A 25254-nucleotide genomic window follows, 5' to 3' on the forward strand; every position below is an offset into this window, starting at 1 on the left:
CAGGGGTTCAGAGGAGAGAGATGAAACCAAGGAGTTCGGCTTTTCAGCAACAGGGAATAAGGGATGGGAAGGGGGACTGCCCCTCAACGTCCTGCCATTTGAGCTGGGTCTTCCTAAATTCTTTTGGCCTCAGGGATTTTACAGCAGAACAAAGTGGTCCGTACTCCCAAGGCGGCATAAAAAAGCATGTCAGTGAGAATACTGGCCACCTACTGGGCACCGAGGAGAGTCCGCAGTGGTTGGGTCATGTGCAAATATTGTCGTCGTCCGGGCGTAGACTGGTGTAAGCCCGCCATGAAGTGCGACTAATTTCCCAGGGAAGACACACCGTCGGGCTAGTGGTCGGTCTCCCACTCCTTCCAACCCGGGATCCGCCCAGGGTGGGTTTGGTGATTGTCCTGCTGGAGGCGGCTCAGGCTGCCCACTAAACGCGCGGCAGGCAGTCAGGAGCCAGGGCCGGCGGGCTGGGCTGGGCTGGAACGAGACGGACCGGCCGGAACTGCAACCGCAGAGGCGGGGAGCGCGCAGGGGGCGGCAGGTGCAGGAGCGGAGAGGCAGGGCGGAGCTAGGCAGAATCCCCGACTCTCAGGCGTCCCCGAGTGACCTTCCCCCCACCCCTCCAGGGCGTACGAGGGGTGGACCTGCAGCGGGGGGAGACCGGGAGCGTCCGGATCAGGCCAGCTGGACTGGGGTCCCCGGGCGTCTGCGGGGTGCCGGGCGACACAGGTGCGATGCACCTCACTACGGAAGAGGAGGGCTTGCGTCCAACCGCGAGCGAGGAGGAGGGGGCTGCGCAGTGCTGCCTGCGCGCGCGTCGCCGTCCCCTCCGCCCCTCGCGCCCCCGCTCTACAGCCCGCCCCACTCGCCGCCGCGGCTCCTTTGTGCCAGCCCCGTGCCCGCCCCTTCGGGCCCTATGCCCCGCCCCCTCCGCGCCTGCGATTGGCCAGCCGGGCCGCTGGTGGGCGGGGCCCCGGGCCGCCCCGGCGCGGTATATAGTAAAGGTAGGGCGTGCACTCCGCCAATTTCTCCGCTTGAGGCTGGTGTGCGTGGTTCTGTCCCCTGTCCGTTTGTCCGTCCTTCTCTCTGACTTTCTCCTGCCCCCTGCCTGCCTCTGCAGAGGTCACAGGAGGCGGGGGCCGAACACGCGGCCCCAGTGGCAGCCGGAGCGGCAGCTGCGGCTTCGCCGAGCCCCCAAACCCCTAAGGACAAGAGGAGCGCGTGGCGGACCAAGGAGAGCCCGCGAGCGGCCGTGCGCCCACCAATAGGTGCGGGGCTCGGAGCCGCCCAGCCTGCGCGGCCCCTCCCTCCGCCCTCCGCCCCCGCCGCCACCTCCCCCTCCTCCCGCTCCTGCCTCTGCCCCTCCGGCGCGCGTCTGGCACTCGGAGAGCCGCAGCGGCAGCGGCGGGTGCAGCCTGCGGAGAGCCGGCCGGGGCCGCCAACCAGCAGCCCGGGAGGACGCGAGGGCGCGCGCCGCACTCACCCACCCTCAGCCCCCGCGGCAGCCGCTGACCCGCCACCATGGCCCGCGGAAAAGCCAAGGAGGAGGGCAGCTGGAAGAAATTCATCTGGAACTCGGAGAAAAAGGAGTTTTTGGGCAGGACCGGTGGCAGTTGGTGTAAGTAAGGGGTCCGCAGCTCCCCACACCCCACAGCGCCTTGTCTGTCCGGGGCGACGCATCCCTGCGCAGGCTCTGCGGACCGCTCCGCAAGCCTCCCGCCGCCCGGGGTGGAGCGGGGTCGGCAGCGGGCGCTGCTCGGGTCGTGCCAGCCTGGGTTGGTCATCCGGTGTGGAATGAGGAGCCCCCAGGTTGGGCGCGGGAGCTTGCCGGTCAGAGGATTATGTAGATTGCCAAGGTCTTGTCTTGGTAATTTGCAATCTGTCCGAGCATCGCTTGAGCCCTTCTTTCCCGGGAACGGTCCGGCTCCGGGAGACTAGATTTGTCTCTCCCTGTAGTCATGTCCCAAGCCCTAAAAAATGAGATTTGAGGCAATGAGAGAACCTCATGGGGGTAATCGGATCGGATGCAGGCGATGTGTGTTACAGCACCTTTCTAGTCTAAATACCTCAAAAGGCGCGGGTGGTGGTGGGGCGAGCAGAATCCGTCCACACTGCAGTATTTCTTAGCTATGCCCACAGTTTCCCCAGTGACCTCCCCTAGAGCCATTATAACCCAGAAGGGGCCCAGGAGGCCCCCGGAACATGGTAAAGTCTGGGTGTTTTCAGTGTCTACACACACAGATGTGGAATAAGTAGCTTGGGTTGATTACCGTGAAGGGTTAGTCTAAGAAATAAATGGCTTAAAGGTAGATGCAGCTCACCTTACAGGATTTGGGGCAGCCTGTTGCTTGGCTGGATGGAATTTTTTTTTCCCCTCATTGAAAATTAGATACCTTGATTTCTGTCTCCCTTCACCGGAAGGGTGACATTTTTTTTTTAAAAGGTCATTTTGAAGGGCAGAGTTGTAGGCAAATCTATAAGAGTCGTGACTGCGGAAGAGAGAGAAGAAGGGAACTCCCCCCTCCTGCATCACTGCCCCCTCCTTCTCTAATATCATCACCATCATCATCATCAATACCGCCAGCACCACCACTGCAGCCACTGAGGGAGTCCTGGCTAGGGGCTGATGCAGTGTTCCTGATTGGGAGGATCTGTGGCCATCACAGGAGAATGAGTCAGGGAAATAGTGCTTGGCTGACATTTTGAATTGGAAGAAGCTAGAATATATGATTTTTGCAAAGAAAAAAAAATGCAGCCTTTACTGGGGCTCTCTTGATTGAAAAATAAAGGGTTAATAATGCATCACACTTCAAGGTTAGTCAAGGTGAAACGGCATTCCAAGGTATTACAGGGAAACATAGGTATTCCTGAATCATGTTAAATGTAGGTCTTTCAAGTGATGCCTTTTGGCTCGTATTTTATATTTTATTTTATTTTGGGGAGCCTCTGTTCTTCAGTGGGATTTTTGCCATAGTTTCGCGTGCATAAAGATAGCTCTCGGTTTTCTCCACATGGAAGGGAAAACCTGAAGAACTCAGGGTGTGTGTAGGGTTAACGGCCCCTGGCCAGGGCGATCTCCTAGCAACTCCTCTCGTAACTTGAGTGAGTCCTGGGGTGGTGCGCTGCGGAACTGAACGGGTCCCCTTCTCCCGGATGCACAAGGGGCTCCAGCCCTGGTGGTCTGGTCCCAGTTTTGTCACAGGCCAGGGGCTGCCTGGACGCCAGGCATATTATGAAATTTGCCCTCTAGTGTTTTCTCCTTTCATAAAATAGATTTCTTTCCTCATTCCAATTCCAGAATAATATTTACTTTAGAAGGTAAGGCAGTATAGGAAGATTTGTTCCTTAAGCTGACATTTAATGGGGCAGCACCTCCAAATGTGAGAGAAAGCGCACACGTGCCTGTGTGTCTTAATATTGGTGTCTTGATAGCACATCCCGCAAGGTGCCAAGACACTGATTTATGAATGCAGACATCGGGATTGGTGTGCTTGTCTCATCTTTGCTTCTCTTTTCCAAGGTACAGGTGCTGGGCTAAAAATTCAGGTTTTGCTTCACGCTAATTAGTCTCCTCTTCTCTGGCAATGTAAGAAACGACAGACCCTCTCTTATCAGAGAAAGTGATAGCAATTGCTGTCTCCAACGGACGAAATGCTACCTTTGCAGCACTGGGCCCAATATGAATGCCCTTGGGACGAGGGCAGGTTGCCCTTGGCTCGGTTTTGCTTATAGGTAGATTTTCACCAAGATGGACGCAGGAGCCTTGCCTGTCACCTGCTGGAGAAATGGCAGCATGCAAATCACCTGTGGTTTCCACCTTTTTATTAGGTTTCCACCTTTTTGTTAAGTTAATACAGGCATTGGTAGGTTTTTATTAGGTTTACTGCTGGGCCAGGATGCCAGTCTTTCTTTTTGCCTGTGACCCTTTGAAGGGTACTCATTTTTTTTTTCCTAACTGGAAAACCTCTATATTACTTGCATTTTTTTAAAAGGAAGAGAAATTGCTGGAGAGTTAAAAAAAAAAAAAAAAAGCCTCTAAAATTTACCCTCCGTGCCACCCTGGCCGGTTGGTACAATTTGTCTAGCTTTTCTTTTTGAGCAGCCCCTGGTAACCTGTGTTGGTGAGTCCACTGCATAGGTCCTGCCAGATGTTCATGTTCCTCTAACCAGTTGACCTCACAGCTGTCACTGGGGAGATTTTGCTAAGTAACATCTTGGAGCAAAAGAGAAAAGTCCCTCATTTCTCTTAGGGTACGGTGTCAGGCAGAATGGAAAGGCTGTATCTTCTTCGGCCTTAATCAGTGTGCTCGCAAAAGGACTGATTTTTCCATTTGCTCTATTTGTATTTTCAATTGTCGTCTCAATTATGTACCTTAAGTTGTTAGAATTCGGTATCGGGAGTCCAAGGAACGAGTATAAAAATGCTCCGGTTGTTGGAGGAGCCAAGTGTGGTCAAGCTAAGAGCACCAAGACTGGGGGGACAGACAAAAAGGGAGGTTACACCAGTTTCTTTCTGACCATGCTCTACCAACTCTTGCACCTCTTAGCATTCACTGGAAAAATTTTCCAGATCTCTTGACGTCACAGCCTTACCATTTGCCTACTGCTACTTGGAGACAGAATGCAGCAGTTAACCCTTGTCCTGCTGGGAGGCAGTGATTGAGCTGGGCAGCTGTGGTTCTGGATTCTACAGTCTTCCATTTTTCCCTATCTTTGGCTCGTGTCCTGGCCTTTTTCCTACTTTTTTCCTTCTTTTTTTGGATAGGGGAGGAAAAGGACTATGATTAAGCATCTTGGTCTTAAGTGCATTTGGCTTGTTTTACTGGTGCTTGTAGCGTGATTTCCCTGAACCGTGTATTTGCTGATTGGAAAGCTGGGCTTTTAAATGCATGCCAAAGGCAACCCGGCTGCTTCCTGCGACAGTGTGCCCACTCTCTGCCTCCATCCCTCCACCATGCACCAAGACACTTCCTTTCCATGCTCTTTTGTTCTGTACTTTGTACCCCCCGGGACCCCAGCATTTTCTGCATGAGATCTGGAGCTTTTTAGAAGTAACCTAAGGCTCCTTCGTGCAGTCCTGTTTCAGACTTGATAACCTTACGGTTCACTTGCTCCTGTTCTTACGTTCGCAGGGAGATGTTGACTGGCACGGGGCTGCCGGGCGATGCCTAGTACAGCCTGTTACTATGCGGCTAATCGGGGGGATAATCCTCGTAGACCAGTAACTGATAGCCTCATTCCCGTCTGTGCGCTTCGTGGTGCTTAGCTTCTTGTGTTTTTTGCTTTTGCAGCCAGCTCAGCCTATGTCCTGCTTTCCTGCTAGCTGTGGGAAAAAGAAAATACAGCTCGTGAAGCCAGTCAGTATTCTGGGTCCAGGCAGAAGATGAAATAAAAATATGCCTGTCATTTTGACTATAAGATTTCCTTTTGTTTCCCCCTCCGTTGGTGCCCCTGAAGGAAAAACACAGTGTGCTCAGTGCCTAATACATGTCAGAGGTGGGGTGACAGAAAGGAGCAGAAGAGCTTCCCGGGGCTTCTCGGCATTCATTGCTCTGGCCCAGCATAAAAACTTGCAGGCACTCGAATATTTGAAGAAGCAGCAGGGCTTGGATTGTAGGATTGAGATGTCAGGGGACAAACAAGGCAAGAAAACCTCCGTCTGTCTCTGAGGGAGTATATTGTAATATTTGCAATGTGTTGCGTAAGCACACAAACATGTTCCTAGATTTTATTGGTGATCTTCATGAAAATTTTTTTGTTTAGGCAGTACAATTATTTCCTGTAAATAACCTTAGTTCTAGCCAAACATTCCTCTTACCCTTACCTCCCCCCAACACACACACATTGTAACGGAGGACTGCCCGTCTCTCGTTTTTACCCTATTGTGTGGGAATATGGTTCATGCTCTGGATCAGTGTTGGAAAAGGAAGTTCTGAAGACCCGCTGGAGGGGAAGTCAGTTAAGGAAGTCCCTTTGTCTCTGAGAAGGTTAGCTTTTCATTCTGAGTGTGTGACTGTATCACAACCTTGTCTTTCTGTCTGTGCTCCTTGCAGTTAAGATCCTTCTGTTCTACGTGATATTTTACGGCTGCTTGGCTGGCATCTTCATTGGGACCATCCAGGTGATGCTGCTCACCATCAGTGAATTCAAGCCCACATACCAGGACCGAGTGGCCCCACCAGGTAACATGAATGGGAATAAATTCAGTTCTTCGGGAGGTAAAATGGGTGTCACTTTTTCACCCAGAAAAACACTATTCTGAGAATTGTCTGTAATGCAGTAGTAAACTGAGCCTGGTTTAATAGGAAAGATGGGAGCTGCTCACGGTTACAGCCAGCTCTCCTGTCCGCATTGCAGACAGAGCTCCGGGGGTTGCAGGTGTCTTATCTTTACCGCTCTGCAACGAGGGTGAAAAACCCTGGTCTCCCCCGGCACCCGAGCCTGCACCCAACCAGCTTGTGGCTCCTGATGAGGCACCCTTACTGCCCAGTGGGTTGGTTAGTGGGGTCATTACAGGGCCTTTCCAGCTCAGGCCCGTCTTTCACTTTCTCGAGGGGACTGTGACTCAGATAAATTCTTTAAAAAAAAAAAAAAAACCCACTTCAGCTCCTGTTTTGAAAGATTAAGTTATTTTTAGGGACGATGAGAAGCTGTGACATGGCCGATTACTCAAGGGAGAGAAGCCATGGCTCCAGGAGTCCGTTCTCCCACCTGCTGTTGACTGAGCTTGACTTAGTTTGACCTTGAACAGCGGCGCGCTCTCTTCTCACGTCTCAGTGTTTGTACCCACTGGCTTAGTAGGAGTCTTGTATATCGGCTTTCTAGACCCATTTTGCAGTTTCACTGTCTCCTTTAGCTCTGAAAACTTGGGATGAACAAGGAGAGGTCATCACAGAAGGAAAATAATGCCGCACGCGTGCCCCGTGCGCCTTGTGTATGTCCATTCCAGTCACTGAACCCTGGGGAAAGCCCGTGCCCTTAACGCCTGACGCTGACAGAAGGACAGAACAGCAGGGCAGCCGCAAACCTGATTGTGCTCGCTGGCTCTTCTAAACTTCATTGTCAGGAGGACCTAGAGACAGGAAGTGTTGCATGAGTTCCGGCTTCCTGCATTATAAATGACCTTGAGGCTGCCACTGGGGGTGACAATGACGTGTCCCCTCTCCACTTTCCCTGGCAACGGCTTCGTAACAGCTGTATTTAGGTGACAGTCTTGAGGCCGTCTTCATGGCACCGAGCAGCTTGGATCACGGCACCAGGCGGCCTCACTCAAGTGTGGCTGCTTGTCCCAAACTTGTTGTGTCTGCCTCCTAGCGCGGGTGTGAAAGGCTCGGAAGAAAATCTTCAGAATATGGAGATGGCGAACGAACATTGCTCCCTAGCCTCAGGTCCCATGGTCCTCCACTGTAAGGAAACCTGGATAGTGCCAGATGAATTTAGATCTAGGGGATTTTGGAAGTGGGAAAAAAGCAAACATGTAAGTATATAAAACAGCTTTAACCTGGTTAATAATCTGCAGTTTCCAGCAAGTATTTCCCTGAAGAGGTGGGTCTCTGGAAAGGCTGAAGCAGAAATTCTGGTATGCACAGAGCAACGTAGGACCTTAAGTAAACAGGTCGTACGCTGGCTTTTGTGACAGCGAAGCCCAATGTGTCCTCTTCTGTTAGATTTTTATGGTAGTGTGAGTAGTCGTCATTCACATTTGTGTAGATCTTTCTATTTTTTTAGCCGCTGAAAAGCTGTTCTTTAATCATGATGCCGCTTCCATAATAATTCGTATCCTCAAAGCCGAAGAGTCAGGCATTTAACTTCCTCGATATAAAACTGTGCTGCTTGTCTATAAACTGTGGGGAGTCAGCCTTTAATAAAAGTAAAAAATTTCTTCGTGTTCTTTGCAGAAAGGGCAATTCCACTTTCAAAGAGAAAAGCCTAAGAAAAGAAAAGGCTGAAGTGCCAGACCTTTTAAGTGGGGACTTGGCCAGTGACCTTGCCTAGAAAATCTGGTGGAGGTGCTCAGCCCTTCCCACCCCCTCTCCCAGCCTCCCCCCCCCCCCCCCTCCTTCTAGCTCTTTCCTAAAAGACACATTCTCAGTACCTATATTTAGTGTCCTCAGCCGTTGGACTGACCTGACAAACCGTCGCTTCTCCAGAGGAATGCTGATGGCTCATCGTGGAAATATGCGTTCCTGTTCTTTGGCCCGAGTCACAGGAAAAGTGCTTCCTCAGCTCTCCCTCTTCCATGTCCTGCTGCCTGGGTTCTTTGTCTTCGAATGTCTCTTTTTCCTCCTCTCCTCATCCACCACCTTGCCAGAAGAGTCTGGGCAGAGGACCCTTTGCTCTCACCCTCCCAGGGGACATGACTTTGATTTGAAAATGATGGTGGCCTTGGAGCAGGGAGGCCAGGTGAACAGAGCCACGAAGTGCAGCATGGGACTGTCCCTTGGTGCTCAGAGGGACCCTCACTGGACCCTCCTCTTGGGATCTGTCAGAACAGATCTCAAGAATTCGTGTTTTGGGTAGGCTATTCCTTCAGTCTGCGGACTGAACACATTGTGGAAGAACACCTTGGCGATTCCACATTGTATCTCCAAGCTTCCATGTTTGTGGAAGCGAAGGAGGGAAACTTGTATGTTTCAGTCAGATGAAGCTACTGAGCGTGAAAGACTCGATATGTCATTTAAAGATTGGAACACTTAGTAATGCTATTATTAACTGAATTGGGGGCATGAGTACAGACCCAGCCTGACTGGGGTTTGACTGCGTTTTGCACTCTGGGCACACCTTGTAACTAGATCTCTTCTGAATAACACGTGCAAGGGTGGGTGGCCAAATTAAACAGGGGCGATGGTGCGGTACATGTGGGTCTGTTTGTCTGTAATCCTGGATAAGCAGATAGGCTGAACACGAAAGTCTCTGAGAAAGGACTAAGTTACAAAAATGGAAGTGAAATTTAAGGGGGAAAAAAAGGCATCACCTCCAGTTTCTGGGCCTGAGCGGCGGTGGTGTCGGTGCCCTGATCCTCCTGAGAGTGTCCTGTTGCTCTGGGACGGTGGTGCACATATCGCCCCCTCAGCTCGGAGGGCACAGGGCCCTCGCTTCCGCTGCGATAGAAGGTTAAACATACAAATTGTTACATCTGTGGGTCAGGAATGGTTATTGGCCATGTGACATGGCTTAACGTAAATATGAAAGCAGCCCCGAGTTTGTAAGCCATTGTACACGTGTCCACTGCGAAGCTGACCTGAGAAGGAAAAGCAGGAGCCTTGGAGTTGGACACACTCCCCACCATTCCATGCCCTACTTGACCTCACGATGCCTCCATCTTCTCATCTGCAGAATGGGAATAAGACCCCGTGAGAACTTAAGGAGATGATAAATGTATGTAAAGTGAATAGTGGCAAGGCTAACGGCATCAAGCAAAGGGCAGCTGTTAGCAGCCACTTCTCTTCTTACTGGAAGGAGCAGTTTCTTTTCCGGGACTGAATTCAGTATTTCTAGACTGTGAGCTTTGGATGATGGAGCAGGGACGCTTTGTACACTTAGCGATTTTCATGGAGTGAATAGCATCTTGGCTTTACCACAGAAAGCGTTTGGGAGAAATTGGGTTAGGAAACACGCTTAAAGATATTTTTAGGTAAATGTAAGTGACACTGGATTTGTCGCGTAGTCTGTCTCTTTAACATACCCACCCTGGCCAGGTGAGCCCCGCCACGCTCTCTCCCTGGGAGTCCCTATTCGGGAAGGCCCCTGCGGTGGCTGGCAGCATCTCTCCTTATGCTGTTCATTGTTGGACCTGGAGGGGGAAGCTGCCGTCGCCACGCTGGGAGAGGCCCGGGGGCACATGGGACCCCGCGCGCCTCGCTGCCTGCCCAGCACTGTCATGCAAGAGTGTCCGCTGCCGGGGCCGCCCTCCCCCAGCCCCTGCTCACTGAGCCACAGTGGAGTGACATGGAAGTCACTGCATGTCAGTCGGCGCACCCAGGGGAGATTCCCAGCCGCCTTGCTCCCTGCTGAGCAGGTATGAACCTGTGCTCCTGTTCTTCCTCTTTAGGTTGTGGGTTGCTTATATTTTTGTTTTGAAGTAAAGATGGCGCAGTGTTGGAAGAACTAATAAAAGGTTCGTGCTCTTGGGGCACCGGGGCGGGTCAGTCGGTTGAGCGTCTGACTCTTGGTCTCCGCTCAGGGTTGTGAGATCGGGCCCCGTGTCCTGCTCCATGCTCAGCAGGGAATCTGCTTGAGATTCTCTCTTCCTCTCTCTCTGTGCCCTGCCCCTCCCCTGCTCGCGCGCTCTCTCTAAAATAAATAAATTTAAAAAAAAAGGGGGGGCGGGTCATATTCTTGGTTCCGTGGTAACCAGACTTGAGGAGGGAGGATGGGGGGTGCAGAGCAGCAGACCACACTGGCACTACTGGCAGTTTTGATTTCATCTGGACTATAAGAGGGAAATACCTTGTCTTCCATTAGGGTACAAGGCATTATAGTTCCAGTCTCAGTGTAATTAAGCCAAATTCTTGAGAAATCATTACATCTGTCTCAGTTGCTTATTTTCTCAAACCATCACACTCATATTACTCCCACTTAAATTTTAAAAGGAGAATTGGAAACGTTTGGCTGCCTTCTAGGTTGGAAGAATTGTTATTTCAAAGTGCCAATAGGGTGTTTTTTGTTTTTTTGTTTTTGTTTTTTTTTTCTTTGCTATTTCCATTAGATTCCATTGATTTGTACTCTGTGAGCTGACATGCTAAGCACTCAGTGCTCCCCAGACCGGGCTGCCCCTCACATTCTCCCTCCTTCTCTCTTCCCATCCTTTCATGGATCCTGCCAGCTTACTCCCAGAGTTGGTGGCTCTCGATGAGCTAGCATTGGTGGCTGTTGGGATTTCCAGAAGCTACTGTCCAGACCTGTAGTTTCGTGAAGGGTTTAGGGCAGCAAGCTCCACAGATTCTTACTCTCCAGAGTGCCCCAGCCCTGCTGTGTGGTGTCAGCGGCTCACCAAACCATGTTGCTATTTCTTCATTTGTAAAGACCAAGATCAAACTAATAAGTTAGCTCTTGGGTACACAGGAAGACTAATGATTAACTTAAAAATGTTCTTGGAGCCCCAGAAAAATGAGTCTTACTCTGGCTGCTCCTTTGAGGTAAGTGAGCAGAGCAGAGACTTCTGACACCTAGGACTGGGTAACGAATTCCATCCATGGAGGGACAATGGGGAGAAAGTGCTGAATCTGTGAGATTTCTTTTAGAGAATTTTGCTGTGTACACTCTGTTCTGGAGGATGTTGTAGAAGGAGCCACGGCCTCGTGGCCTCCATGTGCTGTCGCGATGCAGGATGGGGCCGCTCAGTGTGTTTATTGGCACGTTCGCACGAGCTGAGGGCCCATCTGACGGCAGCTAGGACTACGGCGGAGTTGGGGGGATGAAGGAGAATAGGCATGTCCATTATCTAGTGGCTTCCAACCAGAAAAGTATAGCTTTTCCCACATACATTCATGAATAGACGTTACCCAATATGTACGATATGGCGTCTTGTTTCAGGTTATTGGTCACTTAGCAGATGTTATGTTCTGTATCTAGATGGGTTGAGTCTGCTGTGTATGTTTGTTCTTCAGTTTGGCCTTGAACAGAAAAGCTTACTGTAAAATGGTAGGGTTTGGCTCTTTGAAGGGGGGAGACGTGTGTGTGTATCTGTACACATAGATGTGTAGGAGTGTCTATAAAAATCATACCCCCAATTTTTTTAATTGCAAATTACTTTTCAACTTGGACTGGACAGGACATCCATGGTATGTGTGTACTGTGTGCATGGCTACCTTTGTGTTTCTTTGCCTTGGGTGCCCTTATTAGTCATCAGGGGTACCCTCCTGGAGGTTTCTATGGAAAATGATGCCTATTTAGAGTATTTGGTCTGGTGACTTAAGGGGTGTATTAAATGACCATACGAGCAGCTGTGCTTTGGGATTCACTTGAGTAACTGTTCCAAGGTTATAATGGCCACGTTCTAGTTTAAATACTTAAAACTCACAAGTAAATTGAGGCATTGTAAACTTGCTACATTATAAACCTAATTGGACACAATGTACTTCTTAGTGAAAAACCTCGCTTTTCTCTTTTCTTTCCTCCTTTACTTGCTAGTTCCCCCACCTGCTACTAAAGCCAAAACCTCAGTGTTTTCCTCATTTGTTTCTCAAGAGATGGGGGACCAAGGAAAGGCAAATGTAACTATAAAAGGCAACTGCAAAGCCAAAGAGGTGGTTTTTTTTGTTTGTTTGTTTTAAACCCCAAATTCTTTGTAAAGATGCCATCCTCATTAAAAACCCAGTACTAAAATTTCACATCCCACTTATGATTTCAGTCCGCTTAGGTGGCTTTATTAAATAATAAGCGAAATGTAATTTAAGGGAAATGGCCCTACCAGGGCAAAGCTGTATAGAACTCGGCATGGTGAATGTCAATTCAAGTTCAGAACACTGGCGAGGCAAAAGGTTATATCTGTTTCCTGGAATATAATTTGAGACCACAAGCCAGTGATTGGGTGTTATGCTATCTTTGGCCTCTGGGAGTTACCACTGGAAACAAAGCTCATCCTTGTCTAAAGTTATGACTAACAACTTTAAGGAGTGGGCAATGTAGAGAGGGACTAGCTGAAAGCATCCATTCTCATGTGAACACGACTAATGAGGATGCCGGTCAGCAAGATGGGATTGTGTGGCCCGGGCAGAGTGTCACAGTTGCAGAAATCTGTGTGGACTCAAAATAATAAAATTGCCAAATCTGATCCCGTTCCTTTCTGTCTCTTCCCGTTAGTCTCAAAATGTAAAGTAAATGATTTAGATATCTGGTCAAGGGTCCTTCATCAGCCTCTTGTGTGTATATAATTGCTTTACGGAAATTACTTTTGAAGAGAGGAATTTTCCTGGGCGCCTGGGTGGCTCAGTTGGTTAAGCGACTGCCTTCGGCTCAGGTCATGATCCTGGAGTCCCGGGATCGAGTCCCGCATCGGGTTCCCTGCTCAGCAGGGAGTCTGCTTCTCCCTCTGACCCTCTTCCCTCTTGTGCTCTCTGTCTCTCATTCTCTCTCTCTCAAATAAATAGAATCTTTAAAAAAAAAAAAAAGAGAGGAATTTTCCTAATGGTTTGGAAAAGATCTCATCAGACAACTCTCCTAATTAAGATGATCCAGAGCAGAATAGGCAAGGGGATTGATCTCTGAGAGTGTCCAGGAAGAGAACTTCTCAGGCCAGAAGGCTCTGGATGAAGAAAAGGGGAAGCAGAGCTGCTGGGGGATGGAGTGAGACCTTGCCCAGACATGGGGGAAGGAGAGCAGATATGCTCACCAAGGAGGCTGTGTCCAGACTTGACTACGGGGTGGCTCCTGGGTATTCATGTATGTATGTACATGCTGCAGTAGCTGTGGGTTTAGAGAGAGGAGCTGACGGCATGACCAGAACCCAAACCATGGATGCTTCTTTTTCTGGAAGCAATCTTTAGATCACAAGTTGGGTATCTTAAAAGGGTGGTCACTAAGGCTTACGGTATTTACACCTTCAGGATCCTTCAGACACCCCAGAGGTAAACTTCAGCAGACAGGAAAGCATGGCTGACTTTCCTGGGGTTGGTCTGTCATTCCTGGTCTCCCTCTCCCAAGGTTCTGTGTCACTTCAAATGGAAAGGACAGGGCAGTGGCTTTGGCTCAAGGTCTAATCCAGCTCAGCAAGTCATAGGATTCTAAGACCCTGTGCTTAACTGTCTCTTTTACTCTTGGTTTCTCAGTCCCATAGTTTCTGATGCTTCTCTGTATTGAACACAGTCATGATTCTTCAAGCATCTTCCAACTGCATTTCTCTCACATGGTAACATACAGGCTCTGTGGGGCTTAGACTGTGAGCCATACTTACTGAAGGATTTGGGCTTCTGGGTGGAAATTGGTGAAAATTGATTCACTTACTTGGTTTTCATTATTTCTTCTTCCCCCGATCTAGAGAGAAGCGAGGCCAACTGTATAGAGCTTCTCCGGGCCAGTGGTAACCATTGTGAGTGCAGTAATAATGCCGACTATTTCCATAGATTAGGTTCTTAACCACAGAGGTGCTTGCTAATGGGAATCACATGTTTGTCTCTGGGTGGGCATGAACTTATTTTTGGCCGCAGTTCTCAGGCTCTTGAAAGATGCACTCACTAGCAGAGCCCAGAGCCCTGACTCAGGGTGCTGATGCTTGGGAGTCCCACATGCATCACCTGGTCACTTTTAATAGTGGAGAACTTGGACTTGGTAGCTCAAGGGAGTGAAAAGCACTCTGCATAATGCCACCTCCTCTCCCTGCTGTCCTTTTTGCTCTGGGAGAGTCTGAGAAGTACATCATCCAGTCCGGGAGATGGAAGCTTGGTCTTCGACTGGCCCCTGGAAGAGAGAATTCAGAAGGGGCTGGATCGGGAGGGGCTGCCCGGACAGCTGAAGCCGGACACTCACCTTGTGGTTGAGGTCCTACCGTGTTACTCTAACGTGACCTTCTAGGTTCGCCCTCCTCTTTTGAAGTCACTGGGTGAGACTCTCCAAATCTCCCTTGGGCTCATGGACATTTTGTTAGCATTTTGTTGTTTTGCCCGCTCTGCTGAGGGACCACAGCTGGCATGATTGTTGCTTATCCTGCTGGTGACCCCTAGGGCGGCCAGCAGCTTCTTCCCTACCACCCCCTTCCTGAAGGCTGGGTGAGAGCTCTCCTTGCTTTCTGACGAGGGATCTTCTCTCTGCCCTGTCTCTGCCTTCTCCCCGAGCCTGGAAACGCTGTTCACCCTGCACACATAGATGTTATTAGTCCATTTCTGCTCCCACTCCCACCCCGGTCACACAAAGTACCTGAGGTAGATTTCAGCAAACCTGCATGACCGATTTTGAAGGCATTTGCCTCTGACATTTTTGTCTGCCCTGCACGGGCTCCCTGGTAGGCATGCCCATCAGGCTTCATTCTCTGCGGACTCCAGGATTATTCTAGGAAAATACCCCATCCTCCTAAGTTCTGTAACCCTCTGGCCTTGGGCCTGCCTCTGCCCTTCTGCAGGTCCAGGCATGTCACCTTGACTTAAATGTCTAGTTTATAAGTCAAACCAGGAATGCGCACCCCCCACCCCAGCCTTCCCCATTTCAATGGGGAGTCCTGTTTTCCATACTTTCTCAAGCATGAAATCCCAATGGAAAGTTCTACTCACTTTTGTTTTATTTTTTCAGGTATCTGTCATTTTTATTTTATTGTCTCCTTGTGCTATAAATGGTCACAATGCCAATTTTCTAACTTGATGTTTAGAAAAAGATTGTTCAGGGTATACTTAAATGGCATTAGTCCTACAAACAATTTTCTAGGGTTTGTGAGCATCTAAAAAATATTGTAGTAACCCTTGTTTATTTTTAACAATGATGATTTTTGTAAGAGCAAATCCCAGTACTTCCCATTTGACTCCTCTCCATCATTGTTGACAGCTTTTTTCTCTTGGATTCCTCAGGGCCTACGTGACCCTTTTTGAGATGATTCTTCATGTCACTTGTAAAGTCATTTGTCTAGGGCAGCCCCTCTGCCTGGTCCCAGACCCTCACGGTCTTTGTCTTTATCCCTGTTTTTTCCATTCTTCTAGAGAACTGCAGGCATGGAAGAACTTACCTGTCAAGCCCCCTAAGCTGGGCCTCCTTCATTATTTAACCACTTTTGAAGCTCAAAGCCATCCTTAATCACTAGAAAAAAGAGCAGCCACTGAGCCCAGCCCCTACCGAAGCCTGTCCTCCAGCCTCACGGAGGGTGCTGCTAAATAGTCACCATTCTCTTGTCGTCATTTCAGTTATGTCCTTGTCTTCATCATATTTGCATCACTGCGTCACCTCTCTCGGCTTCTGACTCCCCAGAGCAGTGGTTCTTAACCCAAGAGTGCTTAGGGAACCCTTCAGGCTCATTAGAGATTCTCGAGTCCCATCAGTAGCACTTCTGACTTGGCAGGTCTGGGGTGGAGCCCACGCGGCGGCAGGTTTAATGTTAGAGATTCTCGAGTCCCATCAGTAGCACTTCTGACTTGGCAGGTCTGGGGTGGAGCCCACGCGGCGGCAGGTTTAACGCGCCCCTTGGGGAAGGTGGTGCTCTGAGGGGCCGCGGGGATGAGCCACCTTCTGTGCCCAACACCAAGTCTGGAGTGGGGATTAGAATAGGGTTGTGAGCTTTAGCAAATAAAATACAGGATGCCTAATTAAATTTGACCATCAGATAAACCATGAATTGATTGTTTTAGAAGTATGTCCTAACATTACACGGGACATACTTCTATAAAAATTGATTCATGGTTTATCTGCAATTTAAATTTAACCAGGCAACTTGGGTCTTACCTGGCCATCTAAGACTAGAAGGCAGTTGATCAAGTCTCCACCCGTTGCCCCTATGTATAGGGCTGTGTGGTGGTGGTCAAATATCTATCTAGGAAATCTTGTGATGGCAGAGGCTTTTGAAAATTAAAGAATCTAAAACGTTGGTTAAAGAATGAAAATTTGAGGTAGTCCTACTTTGAATTTTATACTGGCTGGCACTTGACTTGCTTTTGGAATGGAAAGCAGGAATGGTAACTGTACATAAATCCCAGTTCATCCAGTTTGGGTTAAAGACCCAAAGAAATACCTCTCTCGAGTAGCCTTGAGTCTTGTAGGGTTTGGAATGGTCATCAACTCGTTAAAAAAAAGTATAAAAACCCTCTGTGCTCAAGGCTTACATGCAGTTAGGGAAAGGAAAGCCACCTGCAAGAAATGCTAGCAAGCTATGCAGTTGTTTTTAATATGAGCATATGGAAGTACTGGAAAGATAACAGGCTTTGGAGTACAGTGTACACGGGTTGAAATTCTGGTTCTACCACTTGCTCTGTAACCCTGGGCCAAGCACTTAACCTTTCTGTGCAAGAAGTTTCATTCATAAAATGGAGATGATGCCTATCGTGAAGTGGTGCTGGGTAAATAAAATGATATATGATAGTAAGACACCATCATTGGTACTTAGGTACTTAATCTAAATGCCAGAGAAGTGATTTCACAAGAGAGCAAGAATTTAACCCATTCTTTTTAGTAGGTGGGATTGGCGAAGCATGTTTGTACGTGGGAGAACTTGCTTTGAATGATCTTGGTTGACTACGTTCCCACTAACGATTTGCCGTGTTGTTCTTTCTGTCTAGGATTAACACAGATTCCTCAGATCCAAAAGACCGAAATTTCCTTTCGCCCTAATGATCCCAAGAGCTATGAGGCCTATGTGCTCAACATAGTTAGGTTCCTGGAAAAGTACAAAGATTCCGCCCAGAAGGATGAAATGATTTTTGAAGATTGTGGCAGTAAGTAGACTCATTTTGGATGTTTGTGGTTAATTCTTATTTCCCATTTCTACCTGTTATTTAATGATTGAAAGATACTCTTCAAATAATTAAATAATTGAAGTCTGGCCATATTGAGAGGATGGGTTTTTTTTTTTTTGTCTTTGTTTTTTTAAAGCAAGAAGACTTTATGGTTTAGGCTTGGAAATGTGATGGAAGAAACAAAGTAGCCTCAAGTGTTACGATTATCTGCATTTGGAAAGTGTCTTGCTTAATTTGAAACACTCCTGGACACATTTGCTTTTTACCGCTCACACTCGAAGACTGCAATTACAGTTATGGTTCTCTTACATCTATTGATTTTGAGAAACGCAACTGTTTATATTTCCAGATTTCTGTGCCCCCCCCACCCCCTTCGGAAGAGTGTACAGGACTTTTCATTATAATGGCTCCTTGGCATGATTAGCTACACGGATATGGATAAAAGATGATTTCTGGTTGGGTAGAGACCTTCCTAGCCCCTGGTTGGGATGGATAGTGAAATGTCTCAGGCAGCTCAGCATTTCAGTAACGAATGGTAAAGGAAGGGCGGCTCTTGGATTTATTGACCGCTGACAGGAACACATATCTTCCTCCTCGCTGCCTGGAGTATGCATTATCCAGCCATGTTTTCAGACCTCCTTAGACAAGATCTCTGAGTTACCAGGTGACATCAGTCCTTCTGACTCAGTTCAAGCATTTACCAACACCAGCTCTTCATGTGGCCCTGTTTGCTTGATCATAATATGGGGTGAATTGCCATTTTAAGTCATTCTGAAAAGAGTAATTTAGAAGAAACATTTTCACTAGATTTCTCTCATTAGGATTTCAATGAGGTTTTCATCTTTGCGGTAATTAAAAGGCCTGTATAAAAGGTCATTAGGGTGAATCGCTTCCCTGGAGAGGGACTGAATGGAGGCCCTTTACCATTTAAAGGGAAAATAGTTATTTTGTGACCCTAGAAATACATGTAAATTATGGTATTTGCCTCAGTTTCTTGCAGGATGCTTTGAATTAACTTTGAATTCTCTATTTCTTGTATTTCTCTGGCTTTGTTATGAGGTATGAATCAAGATTACTATAATATAATTTTTTCAGTTGAACAAATGCTTATAAGAAGTCATAGCTTGCAAAGGCAAAAATTCAAAAAAAGTTTTTTTTAAAACCTTGAACGGTGGCTGAAAAGGAAGAAAATAATTCTTTCCTTACTCTTTAACATGCTAATTAGTGGCAAAGACAGTGGCCTAGCAGTGGCCAGGCAATTCTGACGAAAAACCTTCCAGTTCTGAAAATTATTGGCAGTCCTTTTAATTTGGCTTCTAATCATAATGTCCCTGTTAATGAGCTCAGCTGGTGTTGACCTGTGTCGATGAGGCTGCTCATGACAGGCGATCGGGTTTCTGCTCAGTCTCCTAAATAGCTGAGTCATCCATTATTTAAGGGAAGAGAAATATTGCCACAGACCAAACATCACGTGTGGATCATCAAGTACTGAGAAGCCGTGGTGTGGGATCATAAATAGCTATTGCTGGCGATAAAATACCTTTTTAATGTCCGTGAGGGGACCAGAGATGGTTTGCTGGAAATCCTTGCTTAATTCAGACCATGCACTAAATGCAGAACAGCACGGGCTTAGAATGGGTCACTGTGAGAAGGAAGAATCCTCCCTTTCCTCCCTCAGGGGCACTCAAGGAATTGTGGGTACAAAGTGAAAACGGTGTTTTCTGTTTTCAGATGTGCCCAGCGAAATCAAAGAACGAGGAGAATTTAACAATGAGCGAGGAGAGCGAAAAGTCTGCAGGTTCAAGCTTGAGTGGTTGGGAAATTGCTCCGGAATAAACGATGAATCTTACGGCTACAGAGAGGGCAAACCATGTGTCATAATAAAGCTCAACCGAGTCCTGGGCTTCAAACCTAAGGCAAGTCCTGTTTTAAACCCTAGAATGTAGAAGAGCTTTTCTCATTTGGATGAAATGGCTAATTGGTGTGAGGAGAGTCTGTCTGTAAAGAAGATTTAAAGTATACTCAGTGGCGACTTCAAACCCAGTCAAAAGTCGAAAAGTTCGAAAACTTCTGTGTCCACCTTGAGATCCTTGAAAGTTAGGTCGTTTATCTCATTTTCCTAAAGTGAGAGAAATTCTGAGGGGCAGAGCCACGGCGGCTCTGTTCTTAACACTTCTGTGATGTCATTCTACAACGTGAACTCTTCGAAAATAAAAACAGAAGAAGATATTTTCCCAAATTTAAAAACTGTCTGCATGTAGAGTCTCAGTCAGGTTTTGGTACTCTTGGAGCCCAAGAGTACTTTTAAAAAATTGTCTGGTAATCTGAAAACACAGGTTTTTGTTTGTTTGTTTGTTTTTTACTGGATGACGATTTCATTGCAAAAGTAGAAGCTGAACGCCATTCAGGTTGAGCTTTGATAACCATGGTGTTGGCTCTGGGCGTTCTCGCCGCCGAGCGGGTGAACGTTCCTTGCGATCACCGAACGGTGGCAGTTTGCCGTCCTGCGCCGTCGGGTGAGATGAGAGTAATCGTTTAAGAGAAGGAAACACGTATTGGTGTTACCTCTGCTTTCATAAAACCGGCTCTTCCGTGTTCTCCCTCCGGTCGTGGGAAAGGGAGCTGTCCTTTTCCCTGAAGCAAGGCTGCTGCCGCAGGGCCCCCGGTCACCGTCGGACACAGCCCTTCCGAGTCGGGGTCTCCATTCTGACAGGGATTGACCACACAGTCTCCTGAGTTACAGGAACAAACTTAACCTCCTTTCTGGAATCTGGCTCTTTTGTTCATTAGTTTTCTGCCGCATGCTCTTGACTTGTTTCCACAATGCTTGTTACCCAGGAGTCTCTTTAAAACAGGTAATTGATGTAGTGACGAAAAGTTTTAACATAACTGGAGGAGGCCTCAGAACTCCCTTCCGGCCACCCGAGGCGGAACTGGGTGGGTGTGCAGGATGGATGGAGGCCCGGCCGGCAGCCGTGAACAGCCCTCCTGCAGAAATGAACGTACCCCTCTCTCCACAGAACTGTAATCTTCTTTCCACGGAAGTTAGGATAGAATGGAAGAGAGATGGTGAGACCCGTTATGTCACACTTAGAGTTGGTACTCGGATTGCCCGGGAGCCCTTCACCTGGACAAAGCAGCTGTTTGGCCGTGGAAGGGATCTGTGTGGTGGTCAGAAGGAAGACGAGGCCCGGTCTCTGCTCTCTGAGGCCCTCACTTGTGGTCATAGCTCTCCACAGGGACTGAGTGGTAGTTGTCCGTTCCCCCTCTGCCCCAAGGGGTGGTCCTGTTGTGATTCTCATCTCTACCCACATCTGTAGAGGTGCCTGCTGAGTGATGATTTCAGCTACTCTTTCTTTTCTGTCCTTGTTTCCTTTTGTCTTTGATCTCCACTTGGTTATCCATCACCACAGTCTAATCCACCACCTCACCCCCACCCCCCCACCCCCCGCCCCCTGCTCTGTTGTGAGAATTCTTTCTGTCCGAGGTTGTGGTACTCCAACATCTCATCAATATGCCTGTTTCCTCCTCACCCTCAGGATAGATTCTGGTATTTTCTGTCCGTATCTTTAAAGATAAATCTGTTGCTGGTAGAACATTCTAAGAGTCAGATCTTGATGATCATTTTCTTGTATTTTAAAAGAGTGTCAAACATATTAGCTCCTTACTGATACAGAGAATTGCCCTTTTTCTCTGACTTTGGTTAGACGGTCTCATGTCAAGACCCACATGCTACGCTGATCTGAGTAAGCAAGCAGGTGGCTGTCTTTCCAGGGAAGGGTGTTCATCACACCTCTTCTGGGGTGGATTTGCGCCAGCGCTGCAGGAGGGAACGCTCTAGATGTTTCACCACAACGATAACTTTGAGAGTGTACTCTGAGTCCCTTCCGTGGAAGGGGGCTGCTGCCTTGAGGGCACTTGCTGTCTTGAGCTGTTTTACATATTGGACTTCCTTAACTGAATTGGAGATGCTCCTTACATGGCAGTGCCTCTGCTGGAAATTCAGAGATTCAAAGGAAAAAAAAAAAAAGCCTACTTGAAGAAGGCCTGCTGGAGAAAAAAGGATGGCATTATTTTTTCATGGAGGAAAGCCCAGGTTTTATAAAAACAGAAATGTCAACCAACTTTTCCATCTAATTGTTAATAACCGCCGCAAACGAGGAATGTTGTGCTGGGTTGGCTTTTATTTTTCAGTGTCCTGGAGGAGAGCTCATTAGAAGTGCCCTGTCGTGCTGGGCTGCGTCACAGCTTACCTGCAGCCTCACGGAACTTGGGCACTTACTTTTATTTCAACCAAAGTCCCAGCATGGATTGGTTAGCGGAGTCATTCGTTCTGTTACCCTCAAGTGTTCTTTCAGTTGACTTTCCGTGACCAGTGTGTACTTGTTTATGCTACAAGCTGGCTTCATTTATCAGAAATGTAGAAAATTACTCACAAACTTATTGACCAGTGTGGGCTCTTGTTTTTAGCCTCCCAAGAATGAGTCCTTGGAGGCTTACCCCATGATGAAGTATAGTCCCTACGTCCTGCCGGTCCAGTGCACTGGCAAGGTAAGGAGACGCTTCTTACTGAGGGTGGTGGGGGAGGGAGGGGGGAGTACAGACGAGACTGTTTTCAGTTCCAGGTAAAACTTGACTATGGGAGAAGAGAAACGTGGCTTCCAGGCATTAGTCGCAGTTGAGCTATAGCTATATGGGGTTAGAACATCTTAAGAGAAAGATGTAACAAGGCTAAAACCACATGTCAGTTTCTCTACCAGAACAAGAAATTGAATTATCTGAATTTAATTAGCGGGAATATTGGTTTATAGAACTGAGAGGTGAACTCTATCTAGCCCACACAGTGCTTCTCTGGCCCACATGGTGTGTTCAAAATTGAAGGCCAACTTTTTTTTTTTTTTTTTTGACAAAAATGTGGTTTTGGCTTTTCTTTAAAAAATAATGAAAAAATAAAAATAAAAAATAATGAAAGATAAGGTAATAGTACATGTTCCCTTTAGATCTAAAGATAGGTTTCTAGTGGACTGTTTACAGAGAGGGCAGAATAAAGAAAGGGAATCTCTACTCCGTGCTGCTTTATGCGGGCACCAAGAAATGGATGCAAGAAAGTGAAAGGCAATGAGTTAGACTTTTGGAAGGAATATGGCTGAAGTACCATCCACTGGGCCACCACCAGTGGATTTGCAGGTGCCTTTCTAGGTGTGTTAGCTTTGGAGAAATGCTTGGTTCCACTGGACCACCACCAGTGGATTTCTGACTTTCAGTGGTGGGTGCCTTTCTGGGTGTGTTGGCTTTGGAGAAATGGTTGGTTGGCCTTTGCCTTCACTCTGTACAAAGAGAACAGTTTGCTTTTATGAGCACTTGCCACGGCTGCCAGGGGTTAGACTGAGTGTGTGCTGGTTGCTCTTGTGTGACGTACCACCGCGGGACTCTCCGGTGGTTAGCGTTCAGCTGCTTCTGGGGGGGCTTTGAGCGGGTGCGTCAGGGGCTCACTGGTCTCCCTGCAGCAGCGGTTTGCAAACTGCTCTGTGGGATCGAGAGCCTCGTTTGTCACGGCAAGTAGTGATCTGGGCTGCAAGCCATTAACATCTCATTCCCCTCTGGTTTTTAGCGAGACGAAGATAAGGATAAAGTTGGAAACGTGGAGTATTTTGGACTGGGCGGCTACCCCGGATTTCCTCTGCAGTATTACCCCTACTACGGCAGGCTCCTGCAGCCCAAGTACCTGCAGCCGCTGCTGGCCGTACAGTTCACCAACCTCACCATGGACACTGAAATCCGCATCGAGTGTAAGGCGTATGGTGAGAACATTGGGTACAGTGAGAAAGACCGTTTTCAGGGACGCTTTGATGTAAAAATTGAAGTTAAGAGCTGATCTCAAGCACAAATCTTTCCCACTAGCCATTTAAAAAGTTAAAAAAGATACAAAAACAAAAACCTACTAGTCTTGAATAAACTGTCATACGTATGGGACCTACACTTAATCTATATGCTTTACACTAGCTTTCTGCATTTAATAGGTTAGAATGTAAATTTAAAGTGTAGCAATAGCAACAAAATATTTATTCTACTGTAAATGACAAAAGAGAAAATAAAAATTGAGCCTTGGGACGTGCCCATTTTTACTGTAAATTATGATTCCGTAACTGACTCGTAGTAAGCAGTGTTTCTGGCCCCTGAGTATTGCCGCCTGTGTATCTGATTTAGCGTACAGTACTGTAGGTGCACACTCTGGTCATTTTTCAAGCCATGTTTTATTGTATCTGTTTTCTACTTTATGTGAGCGAGGTTTGCTGTCCAAGATGTAAATAGTCAATGGGAATAAAACTGGCATGTTACTTTTTATTATTTTTTTTGGTTTGGCTCTTTCAAAAATAATGGCCCATCAATGAGCATTTTTAACACACTCCATAGTCTTTTCCTGTGGTATTAGGTCTTTACTTTTTGTTTTTTTTTTTTTTTTTGTTTTTGTTTTTTTTTCCTGGGGCTGGGGGTGGGGGTGGGCTGTCATGGGGGAACTGCCCTTTAAATTTTAAGTGACACTACAGAAAAATACAAAAAGGTGATGGGTTGTGTTGTGCTTTGTATTGAATGCTGTCTTGACATCTCTTCCCTTGTCCTCCAGTACATTCTGAAGCTGTGTATGAGATCTGGATTGCCTGTCACTTGGGCTGGTGACAGGCCTAATTCATTTGCTTTGTACATTTTCCTTTACTTTCCTCTTTTCCTTTCTCTGGAGGCATCACATGCTGGTGCTGTGTCTTTATGAATGTTTTAACCATTTTCATGGTGGAAGAATTTTATATTTATGCAGTTGTACAATTTTATTTTTTTCTGCAAGAAAAAGTGTAATGTATGAAATAAACCAAAGTCACTTGTTTGAAAATAAATCTTTATTTTGGACTTTATAAAAAGCAATGCAGTACCCCATAGACTGGTGTTAAATGTTGTCTACAGTGCAAAATCCATGTTCTAACATATATAATAATTGCCAGGAGTACAGTGCTCTTGTTGATCTTGTATTCAGTCAGGTTAAAACAATGGACAATAAAAGAATGAACACATTCCTCATGTGCGTGATTCACTCTTGTCTAAATACTCCAGCCTGTGACTTCTTTGCTTTCTCTACTGCTAGTTATCCAAGATCTTGAAGAAATACTGAACCTGAAAGACAAACACATGAATGAGTTCATTAGTTCACATGGAAATTCAGCCTTTTCCACCGAACAGAGGCAGGAGCTGAGCCCCAGAGCACACCCCTTCCCAAAAGAGACAACAACTAGGTTCATCGGAGGTAGAGACTCAATGAGGTTTTAGTTCAAAGCTGAAGTTTAAAACTATTTTGTGGTATTGACTTTGCTAGTTTAGAAAATGTGAATTTTTGGTTCCTGCTAGTACTTTACTAGGTTGATTAAAAAAGGGGGGGGCTGTATTTCAGTTAGAAAATGAGGTTAGGTTTGAGGTTCAGTACATTAAGGTTCATACCTTGCTTTTTGGTTCATGGTTCAGCCTACGTTCGTATTTAGCCATATTTAAAAATAAGCCTTCGTGTGAAAGAAGACAAAAAATGAGCTTTCTGAGAAACATTCTCCGGGTATAACTGAGCTGAAGGTTTAGTATCACATAACCAACGTGGGAAATACCCAAACCAAAATCCTGGCATCATGTTTCTGGAAATGGAAGCCTGTCGCAAAGCCCGTGCAGCTGGAGCTGGAGCAAAGCCTTCTCCGCCTTCAGGCCGGCCCCCAGAGATCCCTTCGGTGTGAAGCTGAGATGCCTCTTTAGTAATGCCTCCCCTCTCATGGAGAGACCCGCCCTGTGGCCCGCGGTCATGTGCGCGACGGCAGAGCTAACTGAGAAAGACCAGTAGCACTTTCTCCTCCCACCTTAT

The 25254-nt window shown here is 47.3% G+C and overlaps 2 protein-coding genes across 5 annotated transcripts in view; one reads left to right on the forward strand and one right to left on the reverse strand.

Moving 5' to 3' along the window:
* Positions 1 to 1025: 1025 nt before the first annotated feature.
* Positions 1026 to 23708, forward strand: ATP1B1 (ATPase Na+/K+ transporting subunit beta 1). Its single transcript, XM_025877600.2, has 6 exons — positions 1026 to 1615; positions 6051 to 6179; positions 17187 to 17342; positions 19095 to 19279; positions 21834 to 21914; positions 22975 to 23708. Exons 1-6 carry the CDS (start codon positions 1519 to 1521, stop codon positions 23236 to 23238), a joined length of 912 nt encoding a protein of 303 aa, XP_025733385.1. The 5' UTR covers positions 1026 to 1518; the 3' UTR covers positions 23239 to 23708.
* A 530-nt stretch (positions 23709 to 24238) lies between these two features.
* The window catches only part of NME7 (NME/NM23 family member 7), a 311708-nt gene continuing 310692 nt past the window's right edge, over positions 24239 to 25254 (reverse strand). For all 4 annotated transcript variants that reach the window (XM_073899976.1, XM_073899978.1, XM_073899977.1 and 1 more), the window contains one exon: positions 24239 to 24527. In XM_073899976.1, coding sequence (XP_073756077.1) covers positions 24495 to 24527 — 33 coding nt within the window. In that variant the 3' untranslated portion in view covers positions 24239 to 24494. The remainder of the gene's footprint in view (positions 24528 to 25254) is intronic.

The sequence above is a fragment of the Callorhinus ursinus genome, unplaced genomic scaffold, assembly GCF_003265705.2.
Source record: "Callorhinus ursinus isolate GAN/ISIS: 27379988/994484 unplaced genomic scaffold, GSC_fseal_2.0 scaffold13, whole genome shotgun sequence".
In the NCBI taxonomy this organism is placed as follows: domain Eukaryota; kingdom Metazoa; phylum Chordata; class Mammalia; order Carnivora; family Otariidae; genus Callorhinus; species Callorhinus ursinus.